At 44.8% G+C, this 12,990-nt stretch overlaps 1 protein-coding gene across 2 annotated transcripts in view; it reads left to right on the top strand.

Moving 5' to 3' along the window:
* LOC129829965 (plexin-A1-like) overlaps nt 1-12,455 on the top strand; it is a 242,380-nt gene extending 229,925 nt beyond the window's left edge. For both annotated transcript variants that reach the window (XM_055892025.1, XM_055892024.1), the window contains exons 24-32: nt 197-343; nt 565-724; nt 852-955; nt 1,089-1,185; nt 3,565-3,755; nt 5,052-5,221; nt 5,326-5,538; nt 5,831-5,981; nt 7,838-12,455. In XM_055892025.1, coding sequence (XP_055748000.1) covers nt 197-343; nt 565-724; nt 852-955; nt 1,089-1,185; nt 3,565-3,755; nt 5,052-5,221; nt 5,326-5,538; nt 5,831-5,981; nt 7,838-7,933 — 1,329 coding nt within the window. In that variant the 3' untranslated portion in view covers nt 7,934-12,455. The remainder of the gene's footprint in view (nt 1-196; nt 344-564; nt 725-851; nt 956-1,088; nt 1,186-3,564; nt 3,756-5,051; nt 5,222-5,325; nt 5,539-5,830; nt 5,982-7,837) is intronic.
* The last annotated feature ends 535 nt before the right edge of the window (nt 12,456-12,990 follow it).

Below are 12,990 nucleotides of genomic sequence, written 5' to 3'. Positions count from 1 at the left end.
ATTTGTCCATGCCAGTAAAATGTTTAATGTGCTGTAATTCAGTCAATATTAATATCTCATTTTTCATCTGTTGCATTTATTATAATTGTTTTGAAAACCCTTTAACAATGTAGATGTCCATTGCTATATGCATACCTGTTAAGATAAAGATGCAGCCCTTGCCTGTCACTGATGACCTGTGTCCATGTGTCTCTAGGAGTGTGCGGGCGAGCCTCTGTTCATGCTGTACTGTGCCATGAAGCAGCAGATGGAGAAGGGGCCTATAGACTCCATCACAGGAGAGGCGCGCTACTCCCTCAGTGAAGACAAGCTCATCAGACAGCAGATTGACTACAAGACCCTGGTTAGGACTCTCAAATATACATATTTTACAGGGCGATAATGATATTTGATCAAATATATGATTTACCTTTGAGAAGGCATTAAGGGCGATAGGATTTTGCATTACCTCAGTGACCTTAATTAGTGCTTGCTTCTTGAGTATGCGACTCAAATTCCTGCAAATGCCAACTAAGTAAGCTGACGTGAGCTGGACCTAATTTCTGCCCCTCCCACCCCTGTCAGACACTCCACTGTGTGAACCCGGAGAACGAGAACGCCCCGGAGGTGACGGTGAAGGGGCTGAACTGTGACACCATCACCCAGGTGAAAGAGAAGCTGCTGGATGCAGTGTACAAGGGCAGCCCCTACTCCCAGAGACCCAAGGCTGGGGACATGGACCTGGGTAAGAACACCAGGAGGAGATTGTGTTTACAGTGTGTGTTTACAGTGTGTGTTTACAGTGTGTGTTTACAGTGTGTGTGTGCGTTGGCGTGCAATCTATTCTCATCCTCCTATCCTCCTCATCACAGAGTGGCGTCAGGGCAGGATGGCCAGAATCATCCTTCAGGATGAGGATGTCACAACAAAGATCGACAATGACTGGAAACACCTCAACACACTGGCCCACTATCAGGTGAGAGGAGAGAGAGGTGGTGGGTGGGCTGGGGTGTACTGCCTGGCGGTTTTATCTATGCAAACAGACAGTGGATGGAGTGATTGACAGGACAGCATTTATAAGACAAACCATTGTTTTTCATTCCTTGTAGGTGACGGACGGCTCAGTGATCGCTCTGGTGCCAAAGCAGAACTCAGCCTACAACATATCCAACTCCTCTACCTTCACCAAGTCTCTCAGCAGATATGGTGAGTCATTCCTTCATCTTTCTTTTTCTCTTAATTTCTCTCTCAATCTCTGCCTTTCTTTGCTCTCTTGGTTTGTCTTTCTTAGTAGTAAGCAAGATTTTTCTCAGCCTCTCTGAACTGAGATAACCATAAATCCACCAATAGGCATTTTCACCATCTCGGAAATGACAGGCATTACATCAGACAGCTCATTCCTCCTTCCAAAGACTGAAGACCAATAGCAAACAACTTTAAACACAGCCTCAGCTCCACACCGCATCAGTGTAACCAGCTCCCTGGCAAAAACCTTTTTCCAAAGCTTTCACCTTTGTTGTTGTTTTCCCTCCCTCTCCTCATGTTCGTCGTTGTGTTGATAAGGGGTAGCAACAATAGCAACGCTGACAGGCCAGTGAAAGCCAGGCTGGTTTATTCGTCCACAGAGAGGATCGCCCAGCCCTGGCTGTTGTAAGAGGGGAAGTAAACGTGCACCACTCTCCCCCAGAAGCCAATGGACATGATTGCCATGGAATTACAGGCACTCAATCAGAGGTAGCAACAGCAGCAGCAGCAGCAGCAGTAGTAGTAGTAGCAACCTCATGATGAATGTACAATAGATGTAGGAATACAGGAGACCTATTGGCTGCTAGGAGAGTGACTACAGAATGTTCCGGTGTGAACAAGCTGATAATGGGGTCTCAAAGAAGGTCATTGGCATAGAGACCAATCTTAGTCACACTGGTTTTGTTTTCCTCTTTGGTCATCACTGGTTTTAACTCCCACCCATGGCATACGTGTGGCAGGAGTTTGTCTCTGGCGCTCTGTTTTAGTACTACAGGGCTCATATTCACAAAGTGTCTAAAGAGTGCTGATCTAGGATCAGGTCCTGCTGTTAGTTATTATGATTGAAAAGGCTAAACTGACCCTAGACCAGCACTCTTACTCTGAGATGCTTTGTGAGTACAGGCCCAGATCTCAGTAGAGTTAATTGGGAACATTCCAGGCAGTTGTCTTGCTCTGATGCCCCACTGTTCTTTTGATTTGGTCTAGCGGAAAGCATCAACAATCCCAGAACCACTGACACACATTAGTCTCTATGTGTCAGCGAGTTTCTGAGATGTAATTCTCTCATCCTCTCGCCCTGAAAACCAGGGGGCCCTCCCTGCCATCCGAAACTCAGAAGCCCCGAGCGCCACGCCATCATTCAGACGGTGTGAGAGAGATAGACAGAGATTGAAGTTGTTTTTTCTCTCACTCTCCCTCCCTCCTCTCATCCCTCCCTCCATACATTAGAGAGGGACTGACGCCCCTGCGTTCTGGCTACCCTCCCAGCCTCCTCACCAGGCAGCCTCCCTCCCATGCCGGCTGCAACTACAGCAGGCTGGCTGATAAGAGGAACGCGGTAGATAGGCATCCTTTGGTTTACCGTAATGAAGTTTGACACTCACACCTTTATTAATGAAGCAATGCATGGAGGCAGTCTGCCCCAGGGAGGAGAGGAGACTCACACAATGGAGCCTGTACAGCCTGACTCATCCACTACCACAAGCAGGAAGGATATTGGTGTAATGTGTATGGGGTTCTATTATATCCAGCACTATAACATTATGGGTCATTTGGGATGGGGAGAGGGCATGGGGACAAGCGAGGGAGATAAAGATGGAAGGGCTGGTGTAAAACGTGTGCTAATGATAAGACGCAAAGCAGATTCTCTTTCCTATCTCCTCTCTTGGCCCTGCCTCAATTAAATGAGGCACACTGTTTTCGTTCTCCCACTTTGCCAATTAGTTAGAGTCTGCCAATTGAGAGTAATGAGTCGGCTAACTCTCCTCGCTCCTTAGTTGAGGCCTAATCACTCCATCCATCCACCTCACTGACGGACAATAAGAGAGGCTACAGGGATCTGTTGTCTTGCTCATTAATGTTCTCTCTATCTCAAGGGTCAGGTCCCAGTGCATCATGGGCTGTGACCTTGTGACAGACAGATTGACACTGCTCCTCACGCTGGCATGGTCTTTGTTCTGGCTGGATGACAGACAGATAGACAGCCCAAAGAGCCATTTCTTCACTAGACTAAATGGGACTGTTATTTAGTCAGTCACCAGACTAAATATGTTTGTCTTCTAATTTATGTTTGTCCACTATGTGCAGAGCTTGGCAAGGGTCAGATACATTTTTGAAGGCATAATTTTGACCTGAAATATGTGATTTATATGAGTGCGTATCACTGTTTGAACTCAAGTTGAAGCTCTCACAACACAATAGGGCATGGAACCAGGGAGTCAGACTGGTGTTCTGTTCTGGTCATCTTGTTCCATTGACCTCTTAAGACCTCTGCATTGTGTGTTCCTGATGAACCTGTCTTTGTCCTGATGTTCCTGTCTCTCTCTTGCCTCCGTTCAGAGAGCATGTTGCGGACAGCCAGCAGTCCAGACAGTCTGCGCTCCCGCACCCCCATGATCACCCCTGACCTGGAGAGTGGCACCAAGCTGTGGCACCTGGTCAAGAACCACGACCACTCTGACCAGCGCGAGGGAGACCGGGGCAGCAAGATGGTCTCTGAGATCTATCTGACCCGTCTGCTCGCCACCAAGGTAAGATTACATAGACACCAGGCCAGCCTACTGTATATCACACCTTCGTAAAAGACATGTACAGTACTGTTGATGTAAGTCAACTCATCTGATGTTGAGTAAGTCACTGAAATGCACTCCACATCATCGCTGTCAGATGAAAACCTTGAACTCCATTTTTGCCAATTATCATTTTTGACATGTATTGAAAGCAGTAACTCCACTCAATGTGTTCCATTTCCTGACTCTAGGACCACGAAAATGTAAACAGTATTTCCTGTGTGAAGAGGACCTCTTTTTTTTCTCGATAGTCCCTTGATATGCCTGTCTCTTTATCAGCTCAGCCTCCGTTGTTGTGTTGTATTCTTCTGGCGTTCCTCATATCAGCCAAGTCCCTGTTAACTGGACAAACAGTGCCTGCCTGCCACTCTCCTCTCGCCTGTCTGCCAGCCTGCCTGCCTGCCTGCCTGCCTGCCTGCCTGCCTGCCTGCCTGCCTGCCTGCCTGCCTGCCACTCTCCTCTCGCCTGCCTGCCAGCCTGCCTGCCTGCCTGCCACTCTCCTCTCGCCTGCCTGCCTGCCTGCCACTCTCCTCTCGCCTGCCTGCCTGCCTGCCTGCCTGCCACTCTCCTCTCGCCTGCCTGCCTGCCTGCCACTCTCCTCTCGCCTGCCTGCCTGCCTGCCTGCCTGCCACTCTCCTCTCGCCTGCCTGCCTGCCTGCCTGCCTGCCTTCCTGCCTGCCTGCCTGCCACTCTCCTCTCGCCTGCCTGCCTGCCTGCCACTCTCCTCTCGCCTGCCTGCCTGCCTGCCTGCCTGCCACTCTCCTCTCGCCTGCCTGCCTGCCACTCTCCTCTCGCCTGCCTGCCTGCCTGCCTGCCTGCCACTCTCCTCTCGTCTAACTGCCTCTGAGCTGATTGTTTCCATCCTAATTGTAGGGGAAGAAAACCATGGAAATTAGATGCTGTTTACAAGCCTCTTGGGTGGTCAATTTCGAATAAAAACAAGATAGATAAATAGAAAGGGGTAGAGAAGAGAAAATAGCAGGAGACAGGTCATTTGTTGTTGGATTGAATGTTTCGTGGTGCGTGATGCAGAGAAGTGAAAGGAATTCCGATGGCTCACATAGGTCTGTCTGCTAAACCAGCACATCTCAGTACTTTGATGTTGGAGCAGCAAAATGCGGCGTCCTCTCCACAGCCACTCCCCCTTAAAGATGCTGGTCGCTGTGTGGAGAAATGAATCTCTGTTAGTTGATTTGAAATCTGTAGGTGTGTAATTGGAGAATAACCCTGACAACTAAACCTCTGTCCTCTCCTCAGGGTACGTTACAGAAGTTTGTGGACGACCTGTTTGAGACCATCTTCAGCACGGCCCACCGTGGCAGCGCCCTGCCTCTCGCCATCAAGTACATGTTTGACTTCCTGGACGAGCAGGCCGACAAACACTCCATATCAGACTCGGACGTACGGCACACCTGGAAGAGCAACTGGTGAGACACATTACAGACATTGAGTACCTGTATGTTTTGGTTGTATAATGTGAATGGTTGATGACACATCTCCTCATGATGAAACATCTCCTCTCCCATCCCAGTCTGCCGCTGCGGTTCTGGGTGAACGTCATCAAGAACCCCCAGTTTGTGTTTGACATCCATAAGAACAGTATCACAGATGCTTGTCTGTCTGTGGTGGCCCAGACCTTCATGGACTCTTGCTCCACATCAGAACACAAGCTGGGCAAAGACTCGCCCTCTAACAAGCTGCTCTACGCAAAGGATATCCCTAACTACAAGAACTGGGTGGAGAGGTATTTATGACACAGATCTCAACTCCACAGACTGTAAGATTGTCCATCTCGTGGTTTATGTCAAGCAGATGTACAGTAGTATGTACTTAGTATGTAAACAGTTGATCAAATTATATCAGAGGTGTTTATGGTGATGGAGAGTTGACCAGACGGTTGTTGACAAGTACTTCTCCTTGTAATCCAGTCCTTCACATACCTAACTAAAGAGGTGTCCTCTCCAGGTGTCCTCTCTCTCCAGGTGTCCTCTCCAGTCCTAACCCCTCTTCTCTCCTGCTTCCCTCCTGTCCTGCAGGTACTACTCCGACATCTCTCGTATGCCGGCCATCAGCGACCAGGACATGAGTGCCTACCTGGCTGAACAGTCCCGGCTGCACCTCAGTCAGTTCAACAGCATGAGTGCCCTGCATGAGATCTACTCGTATATCATCAAGTACAAAGATGAGGTGAGTCACCAGTATATTATGAAGATATTAATCATAGGCATCATAATGATATAGATATATTATTAAAATGAGTTAGGTTTGTCAGTCACAATATGAAGAGATCAGAATAGAATCGCCATTGTTTCTGTATGTTGAAGGGGTGATGCAGAAGCACCAGCTATGAGCCCTCTTGTTTTCCTGATGAATGGAATGTGGGCGTTCTAATTCAATTAATAGATTACTGAGTAGATGTCCATAATTGCATGCAGCTATTAAAACCATTAAGGTATATATTATGAAGCTAATTGACCACATTGGATGTAAAGTATGTGTTTTATTTATTCTCCCATGTGCTATCCTTTCAAGAAGTTCATTAATTGCATGTGCATAAATATATTTTCCCACCAAAATAGAGGGACTAATCATTCTTGAAACATTGCTTATTCGTTCAGGCAGAGCCAGTGCAGTATAGCTACTCCATGTCGGAGATGTGAATGAGAGTGTACACATTGTACAAATTGTCAGAGAGCTGAGCTGAGCCAAGCAGCCTAGAGAGGGCTGAGGCCAGTAACTAACAAAGACTAGGCTGTGGAAATGAAGAGATAATGAAGCAGTGCATAATCGCCCTCCTCTCTGTCCCCTCCGTCCTCTCTGTCCCCTCCGTCCACTCCCAGACATTAGGACAGACAGACAGACAGTCGGCCAGCCAGCCAGGCAGGCAGGAAGGCAGTGCTAGGATAGCTTCTGTACTGTACTCACTCTGAGTTTGTGTGCCTGGGGTGGCAGGTAGGCTCACGGTTAAGTACGTTGGGCCAGTAACCGAAAGGTCGCTGGTTGAAATCCCCTAGTTGGCGAGATTGAAAAATCAGCTGTTCTGCCCTTGATTAAGGCCAGAGGGGTTGGGTTAAATGCGGAAGACAGATTTCTGTTGAATGCATTCAGTTGTGCAACTGACTTGTTATCCCCTTTCCCGTTACGGCCTTCACAAACACGTAAACAATGTGTAGCTCTGTCGGCTCAGACAATTCTTCTTACCTTGTCGGTTATAGTGCCTTGACTGTGGGCTGTAAGAGGTTCAAGCAGCCTCTCTGCTTGCCTTTTCAAATTGTGTGGGGGTAGAGAGCGTCGGTGGTGGGAATGGTAGAGTGTTGTTGGAAGTGAGTGGGGTATATTCAGTCTTCTCCAGTCAGCATCAGACCCCATCTCAACCCCTCTCTCGCCCCTCCTCTATCTGCATGCTGGCTCCTGTGGTTGAGGCGAGAGCTGCAGCTGCCTCCATTTAAGCAGCCGCTCCCCTTCATTAAGGCTTATTATCCTGTTGTGTGCGGCTGCAGGGTCCCCCCCCCCCCCCCCCCCCCCCCCCCATTCCTCACAACAGCACTAACACAAGGCGCATTAGCAGTCCATAATGCAGCCTGCTGCATGACACCCTAACAGCTAGTACACAGCTCTCTGAGGGACCCACCAGCACCTCCTCTTCCAGTTCCCATAATATCATAGTACATACAGCACCTCAGCTGTGTTTTCTATGTATATCCACCTCTTATAGCTTCTACAGTCATCCGCCTGTTTGATCAAATTTGTCATCTATGCAATGTCATATAGTAGAAATTCAGCGTTCCATGTTCACACCTATCTATGACTAAACAAGTGTATTGTGTTTGTCGGGGAAGAGATCAACTGTTTGTATGCCTTTGGTATTGTAAATATCAATAAATTGCCTGCTCATGCCACCATGACAGCATGTTTGATTCAACAGCTGTTTACACAGACTGACAGATGTTCTGATAGACTTTCTCTGCTGATGGTCCACCCTGATGATCTGTCTTCCTCTCTCTCATCGCTCTCTTCTCCATCCCTCTCTCCTCCCTCCCCAGATCCTGTCTTCGCTGCAGAAGGATGAGCAGTCTCGCAGGCAGAGACTGCGCAGTAAGCTGGAGCAGGTCATCGACACCATGGCCCTGGCCAGCTGAGAAACGGCCCGCCACTGAGGAACGGCCCGCCACTGAGGGGCGGAGAGGGTAGCAGCCAGGCCTTCTCTCACTAACGCCAGCCCCTGACCCCCAACACAACGCATTAGGACTGCAAGGACACAAGCAGTACACTGGAGACCCACCAGAGTTAGGCCTGGGCTCCGGCCCATCCAAACAACCCTTCATTTATAAACACGTAACGTCTGTCACCCTGAGAAAGTGTCTTATCATAACGGTCATCATAACATAATGGTTTCAGTTTTTCTTCCGTGTTGATCTATCTACCCACAGCCGGGACTGTGAAGCAGCTGGCTAAAGAGGCCAGGAGATATATATATATATATATATATATATATATATATATATATATATATATATATATATATATATATATATATATATATATATATATATATATATATATATATATATATATATATATATATATATATATATATATATCTATTAGGGGGGCTATGGAGAAAGGACTTCATGTATATAGCTCCCCTCTCAATGGAAGCTTCTGACGTGTCAGCGACTTCATCAACTTTCATGGACGTCATTTTGATTTTCAGATCCTTTTTTTTTTGTGATTTCGCTTTAGATTTGGTGTTTTTATCAACTACCTACTCTCTCCAGTGGTGTGTTTTTATCAACTACCTACTCTCTCCAGTGGTGTGTTTTTATCAACTACCTACTCTCTCCAGTGGTGTGTTTTTATCAACTACCTACTCTCTCCAGTGGGGTGTTTTTATCAACTACCTACTCTCTCCAGTGGGGTGTTTTTATCAACTACCTACTCTCTCCAGTGGTGTGTTTTTATCAACTACCTACTCTCTCCAGTGGTGTGTTTTTATCAACTACCTACTCTCTCCAGTGGTGTGTTTTTATCAACTACCTACTCTCTCCAGTGGTGTGTTTTTATCAACTACCTACTCTCTCCAGTGGTGTGTTTTTATCAACTACCTACTCTCTCCAGTGGGGTGTTTTTATCAACTACCTACTCTCTCCAGTGGGGTGTTTTTATCAACTACCTACTCTCTCCAGTGGGGTGTTTTTATCAACTACCTACTCTCTCCAGTGGTGTGTTTTTATCAACTACCTACTCTCTCCAGTGGTGTGTTTTTATCAACTACCTACTCTCTCCAGTGGTGTGTTTTTATCAACTACCTACTCTCTCCAGTGGGGTGTTTTTATCAACTACCTACTCTCTCCAGTGGTGTGTTTTTATCAACTACCTACTCTCTCCAGTGGTGTGTTTTTATCAACTACCTACTCTCTCCAGTGGTGTGCCACTTGTGTTACTGCTGAATTTGCACAATTTACAAAAAAGCTAAATCAAAAGAAGAGGATATATAACTATATATAGATATATAAATACAACTTCATTTTTAAAGAAACAAATGAAAATAGTCAAAGTTTTCCATTTTAATGTACAGAATACTTTGAAAGAAAAGGATTTGATATTTCAAAGACTGAACTATGAAAACAAGAGGAAACCTTGTCCTGTGCCATGTTTTATTTGAATGTTGTTTAGTGCAAAGATGTTTTCTTTAGATCAAATGTGCTATGATTAAAATGTTGTCATGCCTCGTGACTGAAGAGTAAAAAAAAAAAAAAAAATACCTAAAAATATATTCGAAGAAAATCAACAAATCGTAAAGTTTTGGGGCCTTTCCTGTCTTGGGAGAACATATGTTTTAACAGTACTGGAAATACCGTAGCTGTTTGTTATTCCGGTATTTAACACAACCACAGTGCTATTGTGGCTTTTAGAAAAACCAAAGGCTCGGTTTTGTATACCACTCTGGTGAGAGAAAACAGCCTTCTGTGTTAGCCACCTGGATGAGCAGCCCTCTGGGTTGCTCCCATGACCATGCACACCTCTGTGCACAGGCTCCAGACCACAGTGAAGTAGATCACTTTAGTTCTGGGACTTCAAGGTTTTTTGGAAGGCAAATATCATGGCTTACAGTACAGTGATGTTGTGGGCTTTGCTGTACAACAGAAGTCAGACACCACAGAAGGATTCATTAAATTTAGCGGCACGCTAAATGTAGCAAAGGTTTAATTCACCCACGACCCTTTTAAATGCTTCCTGAAGTTCCACCTGCTGTCTCTCCTCAGGTTCCTCAGATACTCTAGATCACTGTGTTAGAGTTACAGTCTTACAGACTGTCATGTTGGACACTGAGGTAGAGGTTTGCAGACAAAGATGAGAGAAGTTCATATGTAAAGCTTTGAGCAAAGGGTAATCCCTCATGATTTCAACCCCACATGAGAGCAAGTACTGTCACTCTAGTGACTTCAACATTCAACAGTTCTATTTTAGTGTAATTAAATAGATGGTTTCTTTTTTATTGTTGATCTGTTGAAGTGGTGAAAGTTGTATGAGTTTGTGTGTTTGTACTCTGCTGCAACCAAACAATGGTTAGTGCTAGTAGAGTAGATCTCCCAAGGTTTCCCTTATGTTCCGTAACAGCATCTGTGACGAGCGTCATCCAACCGGGTAAAAAGAGGAGTTTTAAAGCGCCACGGAAGGTGAACATTCAGTGTTGTCTTTTCTTTGTTTTTCAGTCTGCTGTGAAGATGAAAAAACAGTGAAAACTATGTTGCAATGCAAACACCTGTGATGTGTGACAAGATGATGAGATGTAGCTCAGTCTTTGAGTGTTTTTAACTGGGCCAAGGTTTTTGTTTCCTCAGAAATCTGATACTTTTGTGAAATGCATTGTCTCCCTTTAACATGTTACACCGATTCCCTTTCGGTCATGTACAAAAAGAAGAAACGTCATTCCTTTCCCTTGTCCTCTGAGATTAGAGATACAGTATGGCTGGCTAGAAGAAAGACACCGATACATTTTTGAGAAACTTGTGAAATATTTCGGTCAGTATTCCAGTGAGAGCCGTGTGGATCACACAGACTACAGACGTGATACGTAACCTTCCATCCATCTATCTATCCAAGATCAGGATTCAAGAAATGTGGTGGGATTTAATGAAAATGATGTAATTACTTAAAATGTTTTGTTTAATGTGATATTCAAATTTCTCCTATTCAGTTGGGAGTAGGACTTCATAACACATCCTATATTTTATTAGACATTTACATTTTCTGAAAATATATGGATATTTAGTATTCATGTTTCACCTCAGTGTCGTGCAGGGCTGTTACTCTCATCTTCCTCCTCTCTTGGTCATCCTCCAATACGGACAACCTCTCCTTTCCAGCTCAGGCCTGTCCTAGTGTTGGCAACTCAATTAAGTTCAATACCGCACCCTACAGCCAATCCCTCCCTCCCCACCCGACCAAACACATAGGGCTGGAATTACTGTATGTACTGTACTTGATATCGGAGAGCAGGGCATACAGACTAGTTTATGAAACTCTTAACTTAAACAGAGTTATATGCTGGTTACTGGCTTTTTCCAAACCAAGAGAAGGTAGTGGAGGATCGGCATTGACTTGACCACTTTTCTGTTCATTCACCCTATTTGGGATGGTTTGAGATGTTTTGAAACTGCTACTATGTTCTTCTGTTAAGCATCTTGTATTCCCTGATTGAGCACATTTGTTTAGTGGATGGAAAATGTTGCTGTGTGCTGCCTCCCTCCTGCCACGCACACTAGGCTTTGATGACTGTGATTGTAAAACAGCTGGTTGCATTTTAAAATCTCAGGATGGTTCCCCTGCTTTGATGTCGTTTGGCTCTTCTGTTATTTAAGTGAGAGGTTTCTGATGATGATGATGATTAGGATCTTGGGGGGGATTATGGATACGTGTAGTAATCTGTAAACTTACTCTATGGAGTATATAAAAAGTTATATTGTATGTACTGGGGCAGTTGGTCTCATGTTTTCTTTTTATTTTATGTTATTTTATTTTACTATGCTACTTGTTGTGTGAAGATGACAAGAAAGAGGCTTCTCTACAGAACTCCTTTGAAGAAAACGGTACTTATTTTGTCTCGTCTGCCTGCCGTAGTGAGTTGGGTGGAAGATGGAGAGGAAAGCCAGAGGGAGAGATCCAGATGCTGTTTGATGAACACAGAGCTTTCACTTTGCACATAGTGCCTTGTCAGCTCCCCCTCCCCTTCCCACAACCCTCTACGACCCCTCCATTACCCACAATCCACCACCTTACCATGCCCACTCAAAACACTGTCACAGGTTCCCCACTCTGCCACACCAGTGAACAACTTCTATCCTTGTCCTCCTGATTCCCTCTTTTGGTTTGTTTTAATTATGGCATATTGGAAAGCAGTTCCTTTTTTCAAAATACATTTAAAAGGCTTAGGAGAATACATTAAAATATCTAGACACAAATTTAAGAAAAAAATTGAAACTGAAGAGTTTTAATAATTTATGAATTCTGATACATTTTTAAGAGTTTGAGACTTGAAGCAACTGTGACAGGTTGGCTGTTTCACGCTTGTGTAAATATTCTGCTATTTCCTATTTTGCAGATTTATTACTTGTAAATAAACACGCATCAAGGAGAGATTAAACATTTTTTGCTAAATCTGTTTTGTCTTGGTTTTTTCTGTCTGGATATTTGTAACAACTATTTCAGCATCCCAGGTTATACAAACAGGCATACACTTAGAAATCGACTGTGACTTTAGTTCATATGCAGCTCTAAATCATTGCAGAACGTAGCAGATTTTCTGCCTTTCTCTGGTTGTCCATCAGTGTGAGGATGGAGGGAGATATTTGTTCTTAGCACATGGCCACCCTGCCTAATTCTAATAGACTCCCTAAAACTCCCATCAATAGAACACCAGAATTACCAAATGATTACAAGACCACTGAATCCGTAAATGACGCTGTCAGAAATAAATGTTCACTTAGCAGTAATGGCGTGATGTACTGTGCCATAATACTGTTGAAATGATTAGCTCACCATTTATTTTCTCAATAATTTCCAGTGCTAGTTCATGTACAGTATTGTAGTAATTCTGTTCTCTTTTTGCATACATCTGAATGTATCTTAAGGCCTTTACGAGTCTCTCTGTCTGTCTGTGTCTCACTCGCTCTCTCTCTCTCTCTCTTTCTGT

The sequence above is a fragment of the Salvelinus fontinalis genome, chromosome 31 (assembly GCF_029448725.1).
Source record: "Salvelinus fontinalis isolate EN_2023a chromosome 31, ASM2944872v1, whole genome shotgun sequence".
Classification (NCBI taxonomy): Eukaryota; Metazoa; Chordata; class Actinopteri; order Salmoniformes; family Salmonidae; genus Salvelinus; species Salvelinus fontinalis.
This window is presented reverse-complemented; position numbering and strand designations above follow the sequence as displayed.